Below are 20,060 nucleotides of genomic sequence, written 5' to 3' on the forward strand. Positions count from 1 at the left end.
CCTTCCTTCCTTCCTTCCTTCCTTCCTTCCTACCTTCCTTCCTTCCTTCCTTCCTTCCTTCCTTCCTTCCTTCCTTCCTTTCTTTCTTCTCTCTTGGCCTTCTTTGTATTCCCAGCATTTAGCATTGTTGTTGTTGTTCAGTCTTTTCAATCATGCCCAACTCTTTGTGACCCCATTTGGGGTTTTCTTGGCAAAGATACTGGAGTGGTTTGCCATTTCCTTCTCCAACTCACTTTACAGATGAGGAAACTGAGGCAAAGAGGATTAAGTGACTTTCCCAGGGTCACACAGTTAATAAATGTCTGAGGTCACATTTGAACTCAGAACATGAGTCTTTCTGACTTCATGCCTGGCACCCTATCCACCACACCACCAAGCATCCCGCTTTGCACTGTAACTGGTACATAATAAATGCTTAGTAAATGCTTACTGATTTGACTCCAAATATCATAACAAAATCATATATGGAAAATATGTAGGTAGTGGCTTATATCAGGAGTTTCTCCAGTTAATGAAAAGTAGGAGCTATACAATTTTAATGTAGTTTTATTTTAAAATGCCTTTTCTGTGTTTATATAGTAAATACAGCTTATGAATTTATTTCCAAATAAAATTAATTCCTCGGCAGCTTGAGGATAATAATACCTTGTAATCATTTTGTTCCATAGAATGATTGAAGATAGTGGGAAAAGAGGAAATAACATGGCAGAAAGAAGACAGCTATTTGCAGAAATGAGTAAGTATGGAGCTTTTAAGAAATGTCCTCTTAATTTCTCATTTCTCTGAATTTCTAATGAGTAAGTATGGAGCTATTTAGAAACATACTCTGAATTTTATTATTGCTTCCTTTAGCAGTGGCATAGAGCTGGCCTCAGAGTCAGAAGGGGTAGGTTCAAGTCTCACTTGGGACATCTATTGGCTACATGACCCATGGGCAAGTGTTTAATCTTTGTTGCTCCAGGCCAAAAGTCTGTGACATTACCAAGTGGTGTAGAGCCAGAATAAAACACAATTTGGAAATATTTAACAAACTAAAAATATAATAGATCTTAGATTTTTGTCATCAGTAATATTAATATGTTGTTTTCTACGTCAATGTGTGATGCACAAGAATCCTTATGTAGGGGGTTGGTGGCTCCCTCTCTATTTCAATTTGATACCACTGCTCTAGGCAACTCTCTGAAACTGGAATTGAGAGAGAAAACATTAACCTGAACTGACTGAGAGAGGCTGTTCATCAGTGGGTTCCCTATGCCAGTTACATCACCCATCTAGTTCTTGTCTTACTCTGAATCTCTCATTGCCAAACAGGCAAAGGTTATGTACAAACTTTGTATCACTGTATTTTCCCTACCTGCAAAAGTCTTTAATATGTCCAATCTTTTCCTGGACATTTTAATACACTTGCCTGACGTTATGTAATATTTCACAGGAATTAAAATAGAAATTAGTCTTAAGTTGCAAAGTCTAACATATGTTATGGAGAGGTCATTTCCCAGAGTACAAATCATACAGTAAGGAAGACCTGCGTTCAGATCCTTCCTCTGACACATATTGATTTGTGTGAGCTCAATGAATAACTCACTGAATCTCTCAATGCCCCCACGCAACTCTCTACAACTCTGGGGTGGTTGCAGATATGCATTAGTGCAAAGAGTTTTCATGTGGGAAGGGACCCCTACACAGATGAAATTATAATTTTAGACTTACACATCTGTATACATATACCTGTGTAGACACAGATCTTTGAACTAAAGATTTTATATGGTAAATACTATTTGATGCCAAGATTTTCTTCTTTAAAGGGCAGACTGCCTACAAAGAGATAGAAATCCCAGGTTCATATAAGGAAGAGGAATCAGACCCAGTTACTATGCCAGACTAGCTTGCCAAACTGTCATCTGTTATTCCCATCTCGTGCAGAGAGGGAGAATCTGTCCTACTAACCATTACCTGCGAAGCACAAAGAAAAATAAAAGATAAAAATAGCTCCAAGGCAGGTTACTACGTAAATAGAGGCAGAGAGCCAAGACTCGTACTTAGTGACTACAAGAGAGAACCTAGAGAAAGGTGAATGTATTGGTCACTGATGGGCATCAGTGCCTATGTTTTTGCAAGGAAGGAAGAAAAGGGGGTGGCTGATTTTTGTTTATAAAATTAAATTGGCTGTCTCCCTTAAGTTCTAAGGCTCATTTCCATATTCATAAGGGAAGAGGTATTTGACATTGAAGAAAAATACTTAAAGAAAAAAACTACAGCGATAAAAAGCTGTTTTCTTGTTGGCTCTCTGTCTCATCTTTCATGCATAAGAAATAGCAATAAAAAGCAAACTTAATTTTTTTTCATTTGTTTTAAGGGGGATTGGAGGTTAGGCAATGCCAATATTGCTGTACTTTGTCAATGTTAGCTTTAGTAGTCTCATCTGTTTGATGCTTAAGAAGTCTGGGGTGATGAGATTCAGATTTTTCTTTATCATCCTTCAACACTCTAGTAGTACCAGGGCAGTGTTAGACCTAACAAAAGGAAGGGAAATTAAAGTTAGGAATGAAGATAACAGGCAAAATTGAGCTTGCCTTTTTTTTCTGGGATATTTCTTTTTGAGGGATATTTCCGTGTTCTTATACAACTCCCCTCTTCCTCTTACCACCCATCACTTATAGGTGTCTGGACATGTTCTAGCACTGAAATTCTCTTCTGACGTGACTAGAACACCAAACCATTTGCATGTTTCACCTTGACAAATAAAAGAGTGAAGAATCTAATAACTACCTGACCATCTGAAAGTGTTAAAACACACACACACACACACACACACACACACACACACACAACAGTGTGGGTCTTTCCCACATTATAGACCAGAAGTGAGGAACCTTTTCATTTTCAAAAGCCAAAACCATTCTAAGGAATCACCATTAGACTTCAGGCTGTTATGGATAATGGACATTATATTCTTTTTCTTCCCCTAAACATTTCATCCTAAATGTTAAAAAAAAAGATTTCACTTTTCATATTAAAAAAATTCAATTTAACAAACATATATTAAGTACTTATTCTGTGTTGTGCACTGTTTAAAGGATTTGTAGATATAGAAAGTTTAAATAAAATTAGGTTTTCACTATCATGAAGCTTATATTGTCTAGTAAATCAATATATTTGTGTTACACGAACAAATAGAGTAGTGAAAAGTATTTGTTAAGTATTTACTTTGTATTATTCACTGTGTTAAACTCTGGGGATACAAATACAGAAGTAAGAATCTCTATCCTCAAGGAGCTCCCCCATTCTAATTGGGGGAGACAATACATGTAGGAAGTGGTGGCCAGGAAAGGCAGTTACCATCTGGAAAGTCACAAAGATATTGAATGGAATAATAAGACAATCCATCAGTATGTTCATTCCTGAGGCGATGGCATTTGTCATTTGATTACAATTCTCAGAGCAAGAGGTGGAAAGAGGAGGGCATACCTGAACACTAGGGAAAAAAATAGAAGGTGCTGTCATAGCTACATAAACATACACATGCTCACATTACTCTAATACATGCATAATAAATCTGTGAGAAGTAGTACAAAGTGATACTGAGATCTGGGAACTAAGATGCTGCTATTAACTAGGGGAATAAAGGAAAATATTCATGGAGGTGAGCCTTGAATTGAACTTTAATGGATGAATAGGAATTAAAGAGATGGGAGAAAGCATTCCAAACAGAAAACACTGTGAACAAAGGCTCAAAGAACAGAAAAAAGGAAGGAAAGGAGGAAAGGAGGAAGGAAGGAAGGAAGGAAGGAAGGAAGGAAGGAAGGAAGGAAGGAAGGAAGGAAGGAAGGAAGGAAGGAAGGAAGGAAGGAAGGAAGGAAGGAAGGAAGGAAGGAAAAAGAGGTTAGGCAGGGTAGGGGAAGACAGAGAAAGACAGAGACAGAGAGAGAAAATGAGAACATTTATGAAGCTCTTCCTGTGAGCCACTCTGTTAAGCACAGGGCATACAAATATAAACAAGCAAGACTAACCTGACTTCTAATGAAGGAAGACAACACATAGAGGGGAGTTGGAAATCAGGAAGAATGGACCTGCTGTGGAGGGGACAGGACTGGAGAGATGATGGTGAGGACATGAGAAGTAGAGACCTAGACCCATCAGGGCTGAGAGACCTAGAAATGGAATATGTAATGGGGAATAAATCAATCTGAATTACCTATCTTTGATTTCTTTTCTCCAGTTCACAGGAAAACTTTAAAAAATGTTTATACTTAATGGTCTCTATTTCCCCACCATCTACCCATCTACTGGTGCATAGAATAGGTGAAAGGGAATGGTTTGAGATAAATCTGGAGAAATTAAGTGACTCCACATACTAGCGGTCCTTGAACTGAACAGGCTAAGGAGTTTGAGATCATCTCTGTGTACGGTAGGGAGCCATTGCAGGGTTTTAAACAGAAGAGTGATGTGACCATATCAATATAGAGGGCAAAAGCATCTGATAATTGTACAAATTAATAATAATAAGGAAATGAGATAATATAGGCAAAACACCTTTCAAAACGTAAAGTTCTCTGTAAGTATCACAATGAATTAGAGCAGAGAAAGCGACCTATTAGAAACTTGTTATTACAGTATTTCAGGCTGGTAGTGGGATTAATAAGTGATGAATGAAAGAAAGAGTATTGAGGAAACTGATTAAAGCAGGATTAAAGCAGGAAGCTTGAGGTTGGTATAGCAGGTCAAGGTTCAAGGACTGGCGTTGATTCATGCTGGGGAGAATGCCTAGGGAATTAATGACTAGTTGATATTTAATCTCCCCCCCTTCAGAAAAAGGGACTTTTAGCTATTACTTCAGGCTTTATGCTGGCAGGGTGACTGGGGAATTTGAGCATCCCAAGGGCTCTTTCACGTAGTGGGGCTGCTAAGGTCCTCACAAAGCATAACCAGGAGAGTATATTCTCTATAAAGTCAGAGCAGCAGATAATAACTAGAAATAATTTCAAGAGGTCACAGAAAATTAGGGCTGCAAAAAAGTTATTGGATTTGACAATTAAAAGGTCATTTGTGACTTTAAATCATAAGATTTAGAGTTCAAAGACACCTTAAATATCATCCCATGGAGATCTTTCTCTATCCCCCTGAAGATTAAGTGACTTGTCCAAGTGAGTACGGAGAAAAGCTGAAATTTGAGCTCAGGACCTCTTTACTCTGCAATATTCTTTGAAAGAGCAGTTTTAGTCAGGGAGTGGGGACAGAAGGATAGATGCTGGGTAAATGATAGCCATTCGGCGTAAAATTTTTTTTCAAAAATATTACCTGTGAATGGGAGAAAAGAGATCAAAGATAGATGAATGGGGCATAACAATAAAAGCTTTTTGTCCATTTATTTTATTTCTTTCAGGATTGGGGAGAATTTTTAGGCAGATAGGAAGGAACCAGTAGAGAACAAGAAACTAAAGATAGATGAGAGGGAAGAGTTGACGGTAGGATTAAGGGGTGGAGGGACTGCTGAAATCAAAGGCACAAGTAGAATCATGGAAGATCAGAGCAAGAATGAACCTTAGGTATTCAACCACAGGCTTTTAATAAGCTTAAAATGTCATGAGGTCCTACATCAGAGCACTGTGACTAACCATCAAAAAATAAATTGTCCTAAGGGCTGCTTGAAAAAAGGTGAAGGTTTTTTTGTTTTTGTTTGATTTTTTTGTTATTGTTTTAGTAACTTAGAATAGAAGAATTCTGGGCTTAATATTATAAAACTATTTAACTATGTTAACATTGCAGGTACTTAAATTTAACTTAATTTTTGCTCTTGGCAATACCCTATCAAATTAAAAGACTGGTGAACCTAAATTGTGTATAGATGGAAACAGTGGCTATTCATTTTTTTTACCTGTTGAATTCAATAAGCATTTATTTAGCACCTACTCTATACACCAAACACTGTATGAGGGTCTGGAGATCCAAAGACAAAAAATAAACTCATCCCTTCTCTCAAAGAAACTTGTATTCTACTGGGGAGAGATAACATGTAAATAGATCAGCAAAATTTAAAAATACAAAGTAATTGGTGAGGAGGGAGGGATATTAACAATTGGAGAAAACAGGTAAGGCCTCTTATAGAAAATTATTCAAGCTGAGAATGAAAGAGAATGTAGTCCCTGATGAGGTGAAGGGATGGGAGGGGGAAGCGTTTCAGGTATAGGGGATAGATCACTTGAAGTCACAAAGGGGAGAGATTGAGTATCTGTAGGGGAGCCGCAGGTAGTCCAATTTGGCTAAAAAATAATCCATAAAGATGAGTCTGTGAAACCAGTTAGAAAAGATAATTTGGACTCAGACTGTGAAGGGCTTTAAATGACAAACAGAGGCATTTGTATTTTATCCTCAAGGCCATAGGGAACCACTGAAGTGTTTTGAGCAAGACTGTCACATTCACACTTGTACCTTAGGAATATCAGTTTGAAAGTTGTGTGGAAGATGGATCAGAGAGAGAAGAAAATGAATATAGCTATGGAGGTGATGGCAGTAGTGCAGGTGAGAAGTTATGGGGGTCTGAACTAGGTGATAGTTACGAGTGGAAAGAAGGAGAAAGATTATCTAGGCCAAATTGACAAGACTTGGCAACTAATTGGATGTAGAGAGAGTGAGGGATTGTGAAGAATTGAGGGTGGCTCCAAGGGCACCCCCGGGGTTCCCCCACCATACCCAAGTTGCTTGTCCCTTTCCCTCTAAATCACCTTATGTCTATTTTATACAAGTCTGGATACATAGGAAATCTCCTATGCATATTTTCTTTTTTTCTTTTTTAAAGCAATCGGGGTTAAATAACTTGCTCAAGATTACACGGCCAATTATTTCTGGGTGTGGTGCTGTCTGAGCCTTGATCTGATCCCCAGGTCATCCCGACACTGGAGCTGGTGCTCTTACTCCCTGAGCCACCTGGCCTCCCCTAAGCAATTGGGGTTAAGTAACTTGCTCAAGGTTACATGGCCAGGTGTTTCTGGGTGGGTGCTAAGTGTCGGAGCCCAGATTCAATCCCCAGATCATCCCGACACTGGAGCCGGTGCTCCCACTTGCTGTGCTACCTGGACGCCCCCCTATGCATATTTTCAAGAAATAAAATGAATGGAATTTACAACAACATTTTATTTAATTGGAATAAATTTTAACTATGACAATTTTATAGGAAATAAAAGCTTTCATTAGCTATTGGGGACTATTCTCCATATTAATAGGATTAATTTAATTAATTAATGAGATTTCCTATGTGTCTCCTATGGCTTCCTCTGTCTTCCTGTGAAATCTCATTTATGCTAATTAAAATAAAATGTTGTTGAAAATTTCATTCATTTCATTTCTTGAAAATATGCATAGTTATGATTTTTCATAATGAGATTTCCTATATATCCAGACTTTAAGAACACCCTGTATATCTCTATGTTGTCTCTCCCTATTAAATTGTAAAGCATTCTTGAAAGTAATCCCTGAAATCAGGGAATATTGTCACTTTTGTCTTCCATCCCCAGTACCTTGCACAGTGACTGGCACTTAATAAATGCTTATTGATTAATTGTGGTATCCTCAACCAAAATAGGCATTCAGAGGAGGAGCAAAGATGAAGGGGGAAAAAAATGAGATCTGTTTTGGATATCCAATTGGGGGTGTCCACCAGGCAAATTGGCAATAGAAGACTCAAGATCAGTAGAGAGAAAAGAATTATATATGTAAATGTAGGAGTTATTTCTTCATAGAGATGCTAGTTAAACCCATGGGAGCTAATAAAATCATCAAAATGGAAAGTATAAAGAGAGAAGAGAAGAGGACCCTAGACAGGGGTCTAATGGTAAGGTTAACTATGCTATTTTCCCCAAGTTGTAACTTGAGCTTTTCATTATGAAGATTTTAGGGATTTTGTAGGGTTTAATGAATGGTTTTATGAGTAATTAGAGAGCCTAATAAGATACTTTTGATTACTTTGGAACACATTTCTATTTGATTATAGGAATAAGAATTGTTAAACAAGCTAAACAAAGGTACGTCTTTCTTCCTCAAGTATGCTAAATAAGACTCAGGTATCACTCCCAAACAACCAAACATATCTGACCATCTTTCACAATCACTAAGGAGGTTACTTTTCAATCAGTACTAATGAGTACTAAATGGTTAGCTGGAGAGAGAATTAAATGGGATTCAGATGGATAAAACAATTATCTGGTTATAAAAGAAGGAATTGATGATGATACCCAAATGCTGAGTGCAGTACAAATTAGGAGGGAGGGCTTAGTATGATTGAGGAAAAAGTTGTGTGTCTGTGTGTCTGTGTGTTGGGAGCGGAGGGAAGGGATGTTAGTTTCCCCAGGTGCTTTCAGTAAGATAGTAAAGAAGGTGGAGAAATTGAGGTGTGTAAATGAAAAAAAAAAGAAAGGTCTAGCATCAAATACCAAAAATTCACTTCTGCTGGGAATTGGTGGTATTTAGGAAGACAGAAGTATTGGGGTCCCAAAATACAAGGTTCATTGAATAAGAAATAGCAAGACATAAGAATTGACAGTAAAAGAAAGCAATACAGACTTATGGCCTAGAAAATGGAAGAAAAGCAGCAACAGAACATAATGGACAAGAATATCTAACAAATCCAATTGAACATTTTTTGAGGATCTTCTCTCCATGTGGCACTATAAGGGAAGTAGAAGAAAGAAGATTAAATAAAGAACCATATTTGGCTCACAGATAAGCATAAGTTGCCTTGTGCCATGATTTAAGGAGTTCAGGAAAAGGCCCTCTTTGTCCAAAAATATCTTCCCTGCTGAGACAAAATTCCCAGTTATTGATTCCCTTATGAGAAGGCAGTGTCCAGTTGAAGTGAAAATGTTGCCCATAAGTAACAGCCCTTTGTTCCCCCTCCTCCTCCCCACCAACTCATTATAACATTAACAAGGTTATCAAAGTAGTCCCAGCACAAAGCCAGCTCTTATTCTACTGAAAAGGGTGCTGGCCTGGGAACTCTGAACTGGGTTCTGGCTCCAGATCTGCCAGAGACTTTGTTGCCTGAGGCAGTCGATCAGCAAGCATTTATTAATGCTACCATGTGCCAAGTCAACAGGCCAGTAAGCATTTCTTGAGTGCTTAAGTGCCAGGCAAAAGACAAAAGATAGGTATGATCCCATGGCCAGACACACACACAAATACACACACACACACACACACACCTATTTGTATCTACACATATGTGTGTGCATGCCAAGAGCGATAGTAGATTAAAAATAAAATCACCCAGATTCTTTCAACTTTATCATAGGTGAACCCAGTGAATAAAAAAAAGGAAAGGTCATAAAATTGTAGATTTGGAATTGGAGGGGATCTCAGAGAGCTTTCATTTTACAGGTGACAAAACTGGGACCCAGGGAGGTTAAGTAACTTACCCAGAATCATGCAGCTAGTAAATTTCTGAATTAGGATTTCCAGCCCTCTATCCACTATATCACTGCATATCTGAAAGGACTAGTGGGGCTACATAATGAGTTCTCTGATGAGGTCAGAATCTAAAAGACATATATAAAAAATTGGAAGAGAGCCAAGACTAATATCAGGAAGGCTAAAAAGCCCAAAATGAGCAGCTAAGAATATTAAGAACTTTTTATGTTATGTTCAGAGCAATGTTATGCTTAGGACAATAAGAACATAGAAGTAACAGGACTATTAAGAGAGAGACAGGGGAAAAAAGAGAGAGAGAGAATGGGAATGGAAAGGGAGTGTCTAATGGCATTAAATGAGTTTTTCTCTAATCCTGATAGATTGTATCCACCAGGTACTTAAAAAAAACCCTTTATATGCAATGACAGAATCACTCTTCTCAACTATTGAAAAAAGAGATGTACCCCCACCAAATGGAAATAAGCAAATATTCTCTTATTTTTCAGGAAGATGAAAGAAGTGGATTCCAGAAACTACATTTTAGTAGTGTTGACTCCTTTGGAAAAATCCTACAATAATTAAGCATATGGTTTCTGAGCATTTAGAATGAATCAATTAGTTAATCAACAAGCATTTATTAAGTACTTATGTGTTTAATCCCATGTGCCAGACAGTATTCTAAGTGTTGGGCATACAACTCACAAAAACAAAGACCACCTCTGTCCTCAAGGAGCTTACAGTCTAAAAGGGGGAGACTGAGGCAGGAAAGGAATTAGGATGACTCAGTGCTGGGGGGGCATCCATGGAGTTGAAACCAGGCAGAACAGCTGATACAGAGTAGAATGAGTTAGGTACAGTTTTTGTCCTCTGTAAAGGTAGGCATTGGGAGGAGTTTAGTACTTCCCTCCTCCAGCCCTCCAGTCAGAGGGGAGAGGAGGCCGAGAGAGGTGGTGTCAGGTAGGGCTTGAGTTAGCAGTTTTGTGGTGAGTTTAGAAATGATGAGCTTATCCTGGGAGGGGCATTTTATTCCCCAGAGATGAAATCAGAGCAGCAGATACAAAGTAGAGTGATGTGTCAAAGGCAGTAGACAGGTTGAAGATGAGATGAAAACCATTAGTTTTATCACTTAAGACAATATAGCTAAGCTAGAGAAAGCACTTGCAGGTGAGTGATAAGGCCAGAAACCAGACTGCAAAGTTTTGAAGAGAGAGGGGAAGGGAAGTGGAGTCTGTGAGTGTAGACACCTTTTTTCTAGAGTTTGACTTAAAAAAAAAAGTAGAGCGATAAAGAACGATACCTTGAGGAGATGGTAGGGTATAACAAATTTTTATTTGTTTTACGTTGTTTTTAATGAATGGATGAGACTTTGGTGTGTTTGAGGGCATTAGAGAAGGCTCCAATAAGCAGGTAAGAGGATGGTTTATGGAGGGGGGAAAAACGGAGACTAGTAAGTATAGATGTTATAGGGAAATATTTTGCCCCAATTTAGAGAACTTTCTAACAAATAGGATGAAGTTTCATGTGAAGTAATAAACTTCCCACTACATGAAGAAACCAAGCAGTAACACATCAAGTATATAAAAGATGAGATTTTTGCATTGGATTAGAAGTCAGGCTAAATGCTCTCTAAGGTTCCTAAGGAAAGGTTCTCTGATTCTGTGTTTAAGTCAAATAACTATGAAACTTTCATCAGGTTGAAGAATTAATGTTCTAACTCTCAAAGTCACAAAATCTCAGGCTGTTGGCAAAGTCTGTTAAAAAAAGGAATTTAGAGAAACCAGTTAACAGTTAAAGAAGTGGTAAGTGATCAAAGGAGAGAAGTACATATGTTCATCCAGCCTCAGTTTCGTAAAAGGCACCTAATTAGCTATGGCTTTTAAAATTCTAGTGAAATTAAATCTTCAGTTCAAATTGCTTTTTGTCATATTTTACCCAGCATTCTTCACTGGCAAACCACAAGTAAACAGAAATGATACAGGCATTGCAGATTTACTACAAGTATTTGCACATTTATGAAATAAGAATTTATACATCCTTCTCTGTATCATAGCAATTAATCTCATACACTCTAAGATTCATGGTTGAATGTCTCCAGCTACTTGTCCTGCCCTTGTATGTATATATGTACATATACATATATATATATCCCTATGATAACAATATGAACTTATAGGAAGGGCTCAGATCACAGAAAATTGAAGCTGGAATGGGTTTACATAATGAAGGAACTGAAGTCCAAGGTCAAGTGTTTGGCTTAAGATCAAAGACCTGGCTAGTTGTCATTTCTCACCTGGCCATACTCCTTTGGGACTCTCTGACTGACTTCTCCATTGTGCTCATTATTGGGATAATCTCAGCATTGTAGATCTCATCAGCCAGCTCACAAGTAGCCCCAAGTGATGCAAATAAATCCATAGTTCCTGATATTACCTCCAGTAGTTATCCAACTAGAGAGGCAGGATAACATCTAAGTTATAATCACCAGCAAGATATAATTACAATAATAATAACAACAATAAAAACAACCAGCATTTATATAGAACTTTAAAGTTTGCAAAGCACTTTAAAAATATTTATTCATTTTATCCACACAACAACTCTGGGAAGCAGGTGCTATTATCCTCATTTTGTAGACAGGAAACTGAGTCAGGCAGAGGTTGAATGACTTGCCTAATGTCACACAAGACTAAGTGCCTGAGCCTGGATTTGAACTAAGACATTACTTACTCTAGATCCAGCACCTATATTTATTTCTGGATAAGCAGGACAGTGTGTTAGCTAGGTGGCTCACTGCATAGTGCATGAGCCTGGAGTCAGAAGACCCGAGTTCAAATGTGGCCTCAGACATTCACTAGCTGTGCCACCTGGGGCAAGTCACTTAACCCCTACCTTTATGATACTGGAAAAGGAAATGGCAAATTTCTGCAGTATCTTTGTCAAGAAAATCCCATATGGGATCACAAAGAGTTGGACACAACTGAACAACAACAAAGCAAGACAGAATGTTACATGTTGGATTATTTATTTATTTGTTGATTTGTATATTTGGAAGCATCCAGCCTCCAAAGAGAGACATCCGGCCTCCAAAAAGAGACATCCAGTCTCTTTTTCTGCCTATGCTGGAAATGCAATGACCAATGCGTAGATTAATCCCACATATACATGGAAGCTTTGACCTGTTCCATTTCCAACCTAGTCAGCTTCAGCAGTAAGACAGCGTAGTGGATTCCTGTGTCCCAGAGTCCACCATTTAGTGCTGGACCCAGTGGAGACGAGGGATCAGATTAATCCTTAAACTGAAGCACAGACCTCCGGAGCTCATGATCCACCAGCCTCAGATTCCCCAATAGCAGGGATCACAGGTGGATACCACCATGCCTGGCCACATGCTGAATTTCTTACAGACTTTTTTTTAAACAAGCTATGCATAAAAGAGATTCACATTTTCATGTACAGCCTTCATATTCTGTTCAATTTTGTCCATTGAAATTATTGTTTTATTTGGTGTTTATTAAGTTCAGAATTTTTAAAAGTTTTTAAAAGAATGTATGTATTTCTGAGATCATTATCTGATCATTTTAATTCCTCTTTTTTTATAAAGATCAAAATGTAGCTTTACTATGGCTGTGTTGATATTTCCCCTTTGATATGGGAGCTTAGCCAGTTTGTCTTTTAGCCTACAGCTGGACCAGATTGTTGTACAAAGTGACAGACACAGCAGGCTAAGCTTCTCATTTTTTTATTTCACAAACGTGATCCACAATGCAATTTCCAAAGTTGAATAGATATGCCCAATTCCCCAGAGGCATAGATAGCCCTGCTGAAACCAGGTTATATAGAGCAGACCATTTCAAAACCTGTGATGGCAAATATGTTTTAAGATTGGGAGGGAGGAAGGAGAGGGCTAATAAAAGTCTGTCTGCATTTTATAGTCTCAGTTTATTTTACTTTATGAACATTATACAATTTCCTTCTGAGTGTAAGTCACAGCATACATGTACTTCTTTCACCAGGAGCCCAAGATTTGGATCGCATCCGGTTATCTACCTACAGAACAGCATGCAAGCTTAGATTTGTTCAGAAGAAATGCAATTGTAAGTCTGTCATTTGTTAAAACAATTACTACCTTGTAGTTTTATTTGTTACCAGTCTGAGTCTTAATGAGAGGTTGTTTCATATGTTGTGTATGTTTAGAAGACAAAAAAGAGAAAATTTGGTGTCTGTGACTACTGGGCTATGCAGAAATAATTGGTCCTAACTGAGTAATTACTCGGAGATAAAATATTAGGCCACACACATAGCTGCACATGTATGACATATATGTGTATGTATGTATCTCTATATATACATGCATGTTTTGGTATATATATGTATATACACATATATATGTTATTGGAACAGTTTTTAAAAGAATTTTTTCTCTTCCAGTCCATATTACTTCAGTGATCCATCATTTTTTTAATTTAGCCCCTCCCTATACCAATACCGGCCACCGACCCTTTACAACTTAGTAAATAGTCTTCCAGAATACCTGTGCCCAAAAAACCCAAAAAATTCATTGCCTTGTTATCAAACTAGTGATGGGCCTCTCTGCCTCAGCTAGGCTCACGGACACACACAGTCTGTCACCAGGTGCATAATAGAAGTCTTGTCACCTTACTAGATCCTATCAGAGCCTGTGGGCCACTGGCAAAGTCTTTCAGATACCAGTATCACCTCAGCGCCACAGTAAAATATTGGAGTACTCTGTTTTTAATTTTGCTTTCAAAGGTGTTTGAAGAAACCTCAAGTTTTACAGAACAGAATACCCAACCTTCTTTAAGTTTTGCATTCTCCATTTACAGGAAGATAAGAAGAGGGGAAAAAATGTTTCCAAAGTCCTTGGGCACATTTAAGTTTCTAGAACTACAAATGTAGCTCTTTGTTTCAGAATGATAACAATTATGCCTTTTTCAGGGTAGGAAAGATGGGAGGCAGTTCCCCGCTTACCCACCTACCCTGCCCGTACTGAGCTAGAGTTGTAATCACTATAAAATACAAATCAATCAATCAGTAAACATTAAGTGCCTACTATGAGCCAGGTACTGTGGAAGTCATTGGGGAAAGAAATAGCAATCCCTACAAAGTCGAACCCTTTCCCGAATTTTAAACATGAAGAGATTACTCATCACAGTGTTCAATGGCAAGTACCCTGCTGGGCCAATATGGTACATATGTAGCATTCCCAGATCTATTTATCTAGTGCTTAAGAGTTCTGTAACAGATATCTTCCTTTAACAAAATAATAATAATAATAAATAATAAGCATGGTAAGATAGCCACAAGCTTGTCTTCTTTTCTGTGGTGAGCACTTATCTCTCTGAGTAACCCAAAAAACGAAAAGCAATAAAGGAACTAACAGTTCTCTTGGGCGCTTTCCTCAGTGGATGATTGCCATAGTATCATAGAAACATGAGAGCAATTATTTAGTGTTGGAAGGAAGCTTAGAAGCCATCATATCCAATCCCTTCATTTTACAGATGAGGAAACTGAGGCAGTAGGAAGTTAAGTGACTTGTACAAGGTCACATAACTGGTAAGCATCTGAGGCAGAATTTGAATCCAAACTTTCTTGACTCCACATTTGTACACTATTTCTCCTTATGGCTTCTAAGAAGATCAAACTATTGGTGGCTTTATAAAACTACCCCCTTCATAGTTCTAGTTATTGCGGCCACCCTCTCTGGTCATAGCCAAAGAAGACCCTCACAAGCTGCTGTGCCTACATGCCTGACCAGACTAGCCCCAAGCCCAGTCCTTCCACTGCATGGCATAGTGTAAAGATTCAGTTCGGCAGCATAATACTACTTCTGAGCTTTTTCATAGGCAGCAAAGTAATTTAACCTCAGTTGGTTAGAAATGAGATAGAAAAAAGGACATGGATGAGAACTAAGGAGCAGGCTGTAATCAAAGGGGAACACACAGAGTGAAAGGGATAAGTCTGTTATCTATAGGCATCTCTGTAGATATGGCTATAGATATCTATAATTGTATCTTCATTTACATGTTTGTATAGATATATATCTACATAGATATTTACATATGGACATATATCTATATCTATTGCCAGTTGTAAATAATACAAGTGAATAAATATTAAGTGCCTATTATGTGCCAAGCACTGGTATTCAAATAAGAAAAAGACAGTGCCTGCCTTTGAGAAGCTTACAATATAATGAGAGAAGACAATACACAAAAAATAACAGAAGGGGAACCATGGCATATTTGGTGCAGGGTCGTGGAGCTGAGACCAGGCAGCACAGCTGGTGGCAAATGTCAATTAAGGAAGGTGATGGGAGGCATTTTTTGCTCTACCCTCCAACCCTCAGAAAGAGGCAAGAGCTGAAGCAATCTCCATGATGACAAGTTTCCTAGTAATGAATTTGATGAGATTCAGAGTTTCCAGGAACCCCAAAAACCAGAGCTCCCAGAAAGCTGCCTGGAATAAATTCATGGACTCAAGCATTCTTTAAGTCAAGGTGGCGAAGATTTATTGTTATGCTATATGGAGGGCAAGAGTTCTTAGGGAACCTTCAACCTTAGAGAGGTACAATTAAAGTTTATATAGGGTAAACTATAGTAAAACATGTGCCAAGTATGTCAATTAGGTCATTCAGGGTGGGATTATGGAGGAGTTCTTGAAGGTCAGTTCTTGAAGGAACATGTACTTTTAATATCTACTCTGCAGGTATATTGCCCAGAATTCACTGAGAAATAGCCCAAGGAGAGGCTACATGAAAATGTGGTTTTAGGCCTGAAATGTCACTAAGTCAATTAACAGTCAGGGCTAACTGAGAAATACCCGAGCTGCCCCTATCAATGTCTTGTCAGACATTGATTAAACTTAAGGGAGTATACGTATGACTAAGTCTAGGATACGTTCAACAGGTCAATGAATAGTAAATATCTTTATGACCAGTACACAGCTGGTTCAGACTACTAAATTTTATAGGTGCAGCTGGATACTACTGTAACAGAAAGAGAGATAAGTATTTTGCTAGGGCACGTTGGCTCTTGAGCTGGAGAGAAAGTGCCTGAGACAGTGTTTTGAGACTAGGGAGATTTGAGGCTAGGGAGAAATGTGATTTTGGAACTGGTTATGATTTTTGGAACTGGGGTTCAAACACAGGCACCCAAGCACCCCGTCAAGTTTATCCTGGGCAGGGCATGATGAAGATCATGATGGGAGTTGAACCAAGCAGAGCAGCTAGTGACAAATGAATTGACAACTGTGATTACTATAAATACCATCATTTAAAACCAACTCCTTTCCCCACCCCACCAAGGGAGAACTACCCAATGGGATGCTGATTGTTAGTTCTACTTGCATTTTTTCAGGATAAAATAAGATATATGTGACTGAGTAATTCATGCAGATAAATAAGTGTTTAATGCACATTTCTTAAATCAAGTGACAGCAAAAGTTCTTTTTCTTACTGATATCAAAGCACAAGGATATGGTTCCTTGTTATAGACTCTGCTCTCCCATAGAATTAAGTCAAATCAGCCAGTTTAATCAAAGCAGAAGGTGTTAAGGTAAACAAATAACTTATTATGTGCGAAATACACTTTGCTAAGTACTGGGGATACAAGGAAAGCAGTCCCTGCTTTCAAGAGGCTCGCATTCTAATAAACTTGTTACATACAAAAATTATACAATATCAAGGGTTGATGATATCAGAGCAGAAGATGCCATCAGCAGCTAGGGAGAGACCAAGAAGGGTCTCCCAAGAAGCTGAGATTTTAACTGAGATCTGAAGGAAGGAGACTAGTATATATCACTGTATCTTACTATATATAATAAAAATGTTCATAAACATATAAGACTCAATAATATAATACAATACACATACCAGACTGAATCGTAATGAGAGGTTATTTCATATGTTGCATATATTTAATGTTAATGTTGTATATATGTTCATGTTAACATACATGTAAAATATATATGTTCTAACTAAAACCTGAACCAGGTAGTGATCTAGGGAATAACAAAAGGAAAATCCAGAGTTGTGATTCAGTTTTCCTATATAAAATAAAGTGTGATGGAAAAAAGCATTGACTAAGCACCTACTATGTTTCAGGTATAGTGCTAAGTACTCTTCCAAAAATTATCTCAGTTGAACCCTGGGAGTTTGGTGCTCTTATCATCTCCATTTTACAGTTGAGGATACTGAGGCAGGCAAGTGACTTGCCAAGGGTCACTCATCTAATTAGGTGCCTGAGGCTAAATTTGAATCTGAGTCCTCCTGACTCTAAGCCCAGCATTATGTAATAATACTAATAACAGCTCACATTTATATAGTGCTTAGTATGTACCACACACTATGCTAAGCATTTAACAATTATTATTTCATTTGATCCTCACAACAACCCCCTGAGGTAGATACCGTTGTTATCCCCATTTTATGGAGGAGGAAACTGAGGCAAACAGTCAGACAGCTGGTAAGTGTCTGAGGTTGGATTTGAGCTCAGCTCTTTCTTTCTCCATGTCTGGAACTCTATCCTCTTGTCCCACCTAGCTGACACCTAGCTACCTAGGGTAGTTGTGTAAATGAATTCTCTCTACTTGATTAGACAAATTCCCAAATGCAAGTTCTGTACTATGGTCACTAAACTTTATCTTCTTGATCTAACATTTTTAATAATAAAACTTGTAAAATCCAGACGTATTTGGAAAAATGCTAACACAGCTTTATTTATTGGTGGCCTTAATCAAAACAGAAGGTTTTTAACATAAACAAATAATTAGGCTTCCTTTTAGAAAGGAAAACAGAGAAAGAATTCATGATTTTTAAAATTAGTTTGTTTTATTTTTAGTTTTCAACATTCACTTTTACAAGATTTTGAGTTCTAAATTTTGCCCCCTCCCTTCCTTTCCTCTCCATTTCCTCTCTCCTCCCCAAGACAGCCTGTAATCTGATACAAGCTATATATGTACAATCATATTAAACATATTTCCACATTAGTCACATGATGAAGAATCAGAACAAAAGGGAGAAATGACGAGAAAGAAAGAAAAAACAGAAAGTTTAGGAAATACTATGTTTCTCTCTGTATTCAGACTCCATAGTTCTTTCTCTGGATGTGGATAGCATTTTGCAAAGATTCATGAATTTAACTGTTGTTTGCTTAGCATTAGTCAGCATGACATGTAAATCACTAGGGAGAGGGGAGGCAGGGGGTGGGGATATGTGATATAATCTGCAATAAAAGCAAACATGCAAGATGGGATCATAGAAATTGAGTTGAGAGGGAGGTTAAGGTTCATTTGATCTAATACCTTTATTTTGCAGATAAGGAAACTGAGGTTCAGAGATGTTATACAACTTGTTCAAATAGCTAAGAAGTAGCAGAGCTGGGATTCCTAACCATGTGTTCTTGCCTCCAAACCCAGGCCTTTTTGCACTACACTGTAGTGAGGTGCTATTCCTAGACATGAAAGAAAACATTTTTTAATACTGTACTGATGTGTTTTCACAGACTTGGTTATACTTAAAACTCTTCTTCAATCACAAAAAATCTCTCCTCCTTTCAAAGATACTTCACAGGGAGCAAGCATTTTATTCATAGCATTAGACCTATTTTAGAAGAGAAATATATTTATATAAAATAATGAGTTTAGCAACACAAAAAAGAGGGCAAAGCACAGTTGACATAGAAACTTGTAAAAGGTTAAAATTATCATCTAGAATAGAATCAATCTGGTCTACACATAGTAAGGAGGTAGGAGAATAGACATCGAGGAATTGGTGTGAGTTCAGCCAAAGTTGGAGTCCAGAAGTGTTAGATGGGAGCGTGTCTTTTACTTTCTCTCCTTCACAACCTTTGCCCACATACTCCAACTGTATTTATATTTTAATAGGAAAAAATAGATAGAAAAAACCCTATTCCTTAATGGAATTAAACTTTCCTTAACTCAAAGCGTTAGACAGGATTTTGTGTCCAATTTAAAAGACATCATCCAAGATATTTTCAAGATTATCACAGCAGCTTAAGTTTAGAGGAGGTCTTGAGAAATTGTCAAATCATCTCCTCACCCAGTTAAGGCTCTGTTATATATCCCAAACATATGGCCTATCTTTTCTCCCATTTTAAAAGATCTACAGAAAAGGAGATTTTTTTTTACATCCTTGAAAGTCTTCCATATGTGCATGTTATAAACAATCCTCATTTATAGAGCATTCTTTTTTTCCCACACAACAATGCTATGAGATGTGTTGTTCAAGTGTGATTACCTCCTGCCCCATTTTACTGCTGAAGAAGGTAAGGTACAGAGAGGATTTCACTTGTCCAAGGTCATAGAGCTAGTAAGTAGTAATACTGATTTGAATATGAGTCCTCATACTTGAATCCAATGGACAATCCCATGACGTAATGCTCCTTGTTTCTGAATTCTCTACTATATTTATTAGATAATAGTGTATATTGTATTTATATGTTTTAGGTTAAAAATAACTATCAGCTAGAGAGAGTAAATCTTATCTCCACCTACATAGTACCTACAGTTAATGTAGCTCAAGCTCGAATTCTTATAGTTATTTGTAAATGTGTCATATCCTTCTACTGAATTATAAACTCCATGAAGGAAAGCATCATACCTTACCTAAATTTTATATTTCA

The 20,060-nt window shown here is 37.7% G+C and overlaps 1 protein-coding gene across 10 annotated transcripts in view; it reads left to right on the top strand.

The window, feature by feature from the left end:
• DTNA (dystrobrevin alpha) overlaps positions 1–20,060 on the top strand; it is a 492,078-nt gene that overhangs the window by 327,328 nt on the left and 144,690 nt on the right. For all 10 annotated transcript variants that reach the window (XM_069099883.1, XM_069099884.1, XM_069099886.1 and 7 more), the window contains 2 exons: positions 669–736; positions 13,413–13,493. In XM_069099883.1, coding sequence (XP_068955984.1) covers positions 670–736; positions 13,413–13,493 — 148 coding nt within the window. In that variant the 5' untranslated portion in view covers position 669. The remainder of the gene's footprint in view (positions 1–668; positions 737–13,412; positions 13,494–20,060) is intronic.

This window comes from Petaurus breviceps, unplaced genomic scaffold (assembly GCF_028583685.1).
Source record: "Petaurus breviceps papuanus isolate PSGF00001 unplaced genomic scaffold, PetGlider_PUasm1.0 38, whole genome shotgun sequence".
In the NCBI taxonomy this organism is placed as follows: domain Eukaryota; kingdom Metazoa; phylum Chordata; class Mammalia; order Diprotodontia; family Petauridae; genus Petaurus; species Petaurus breviceps.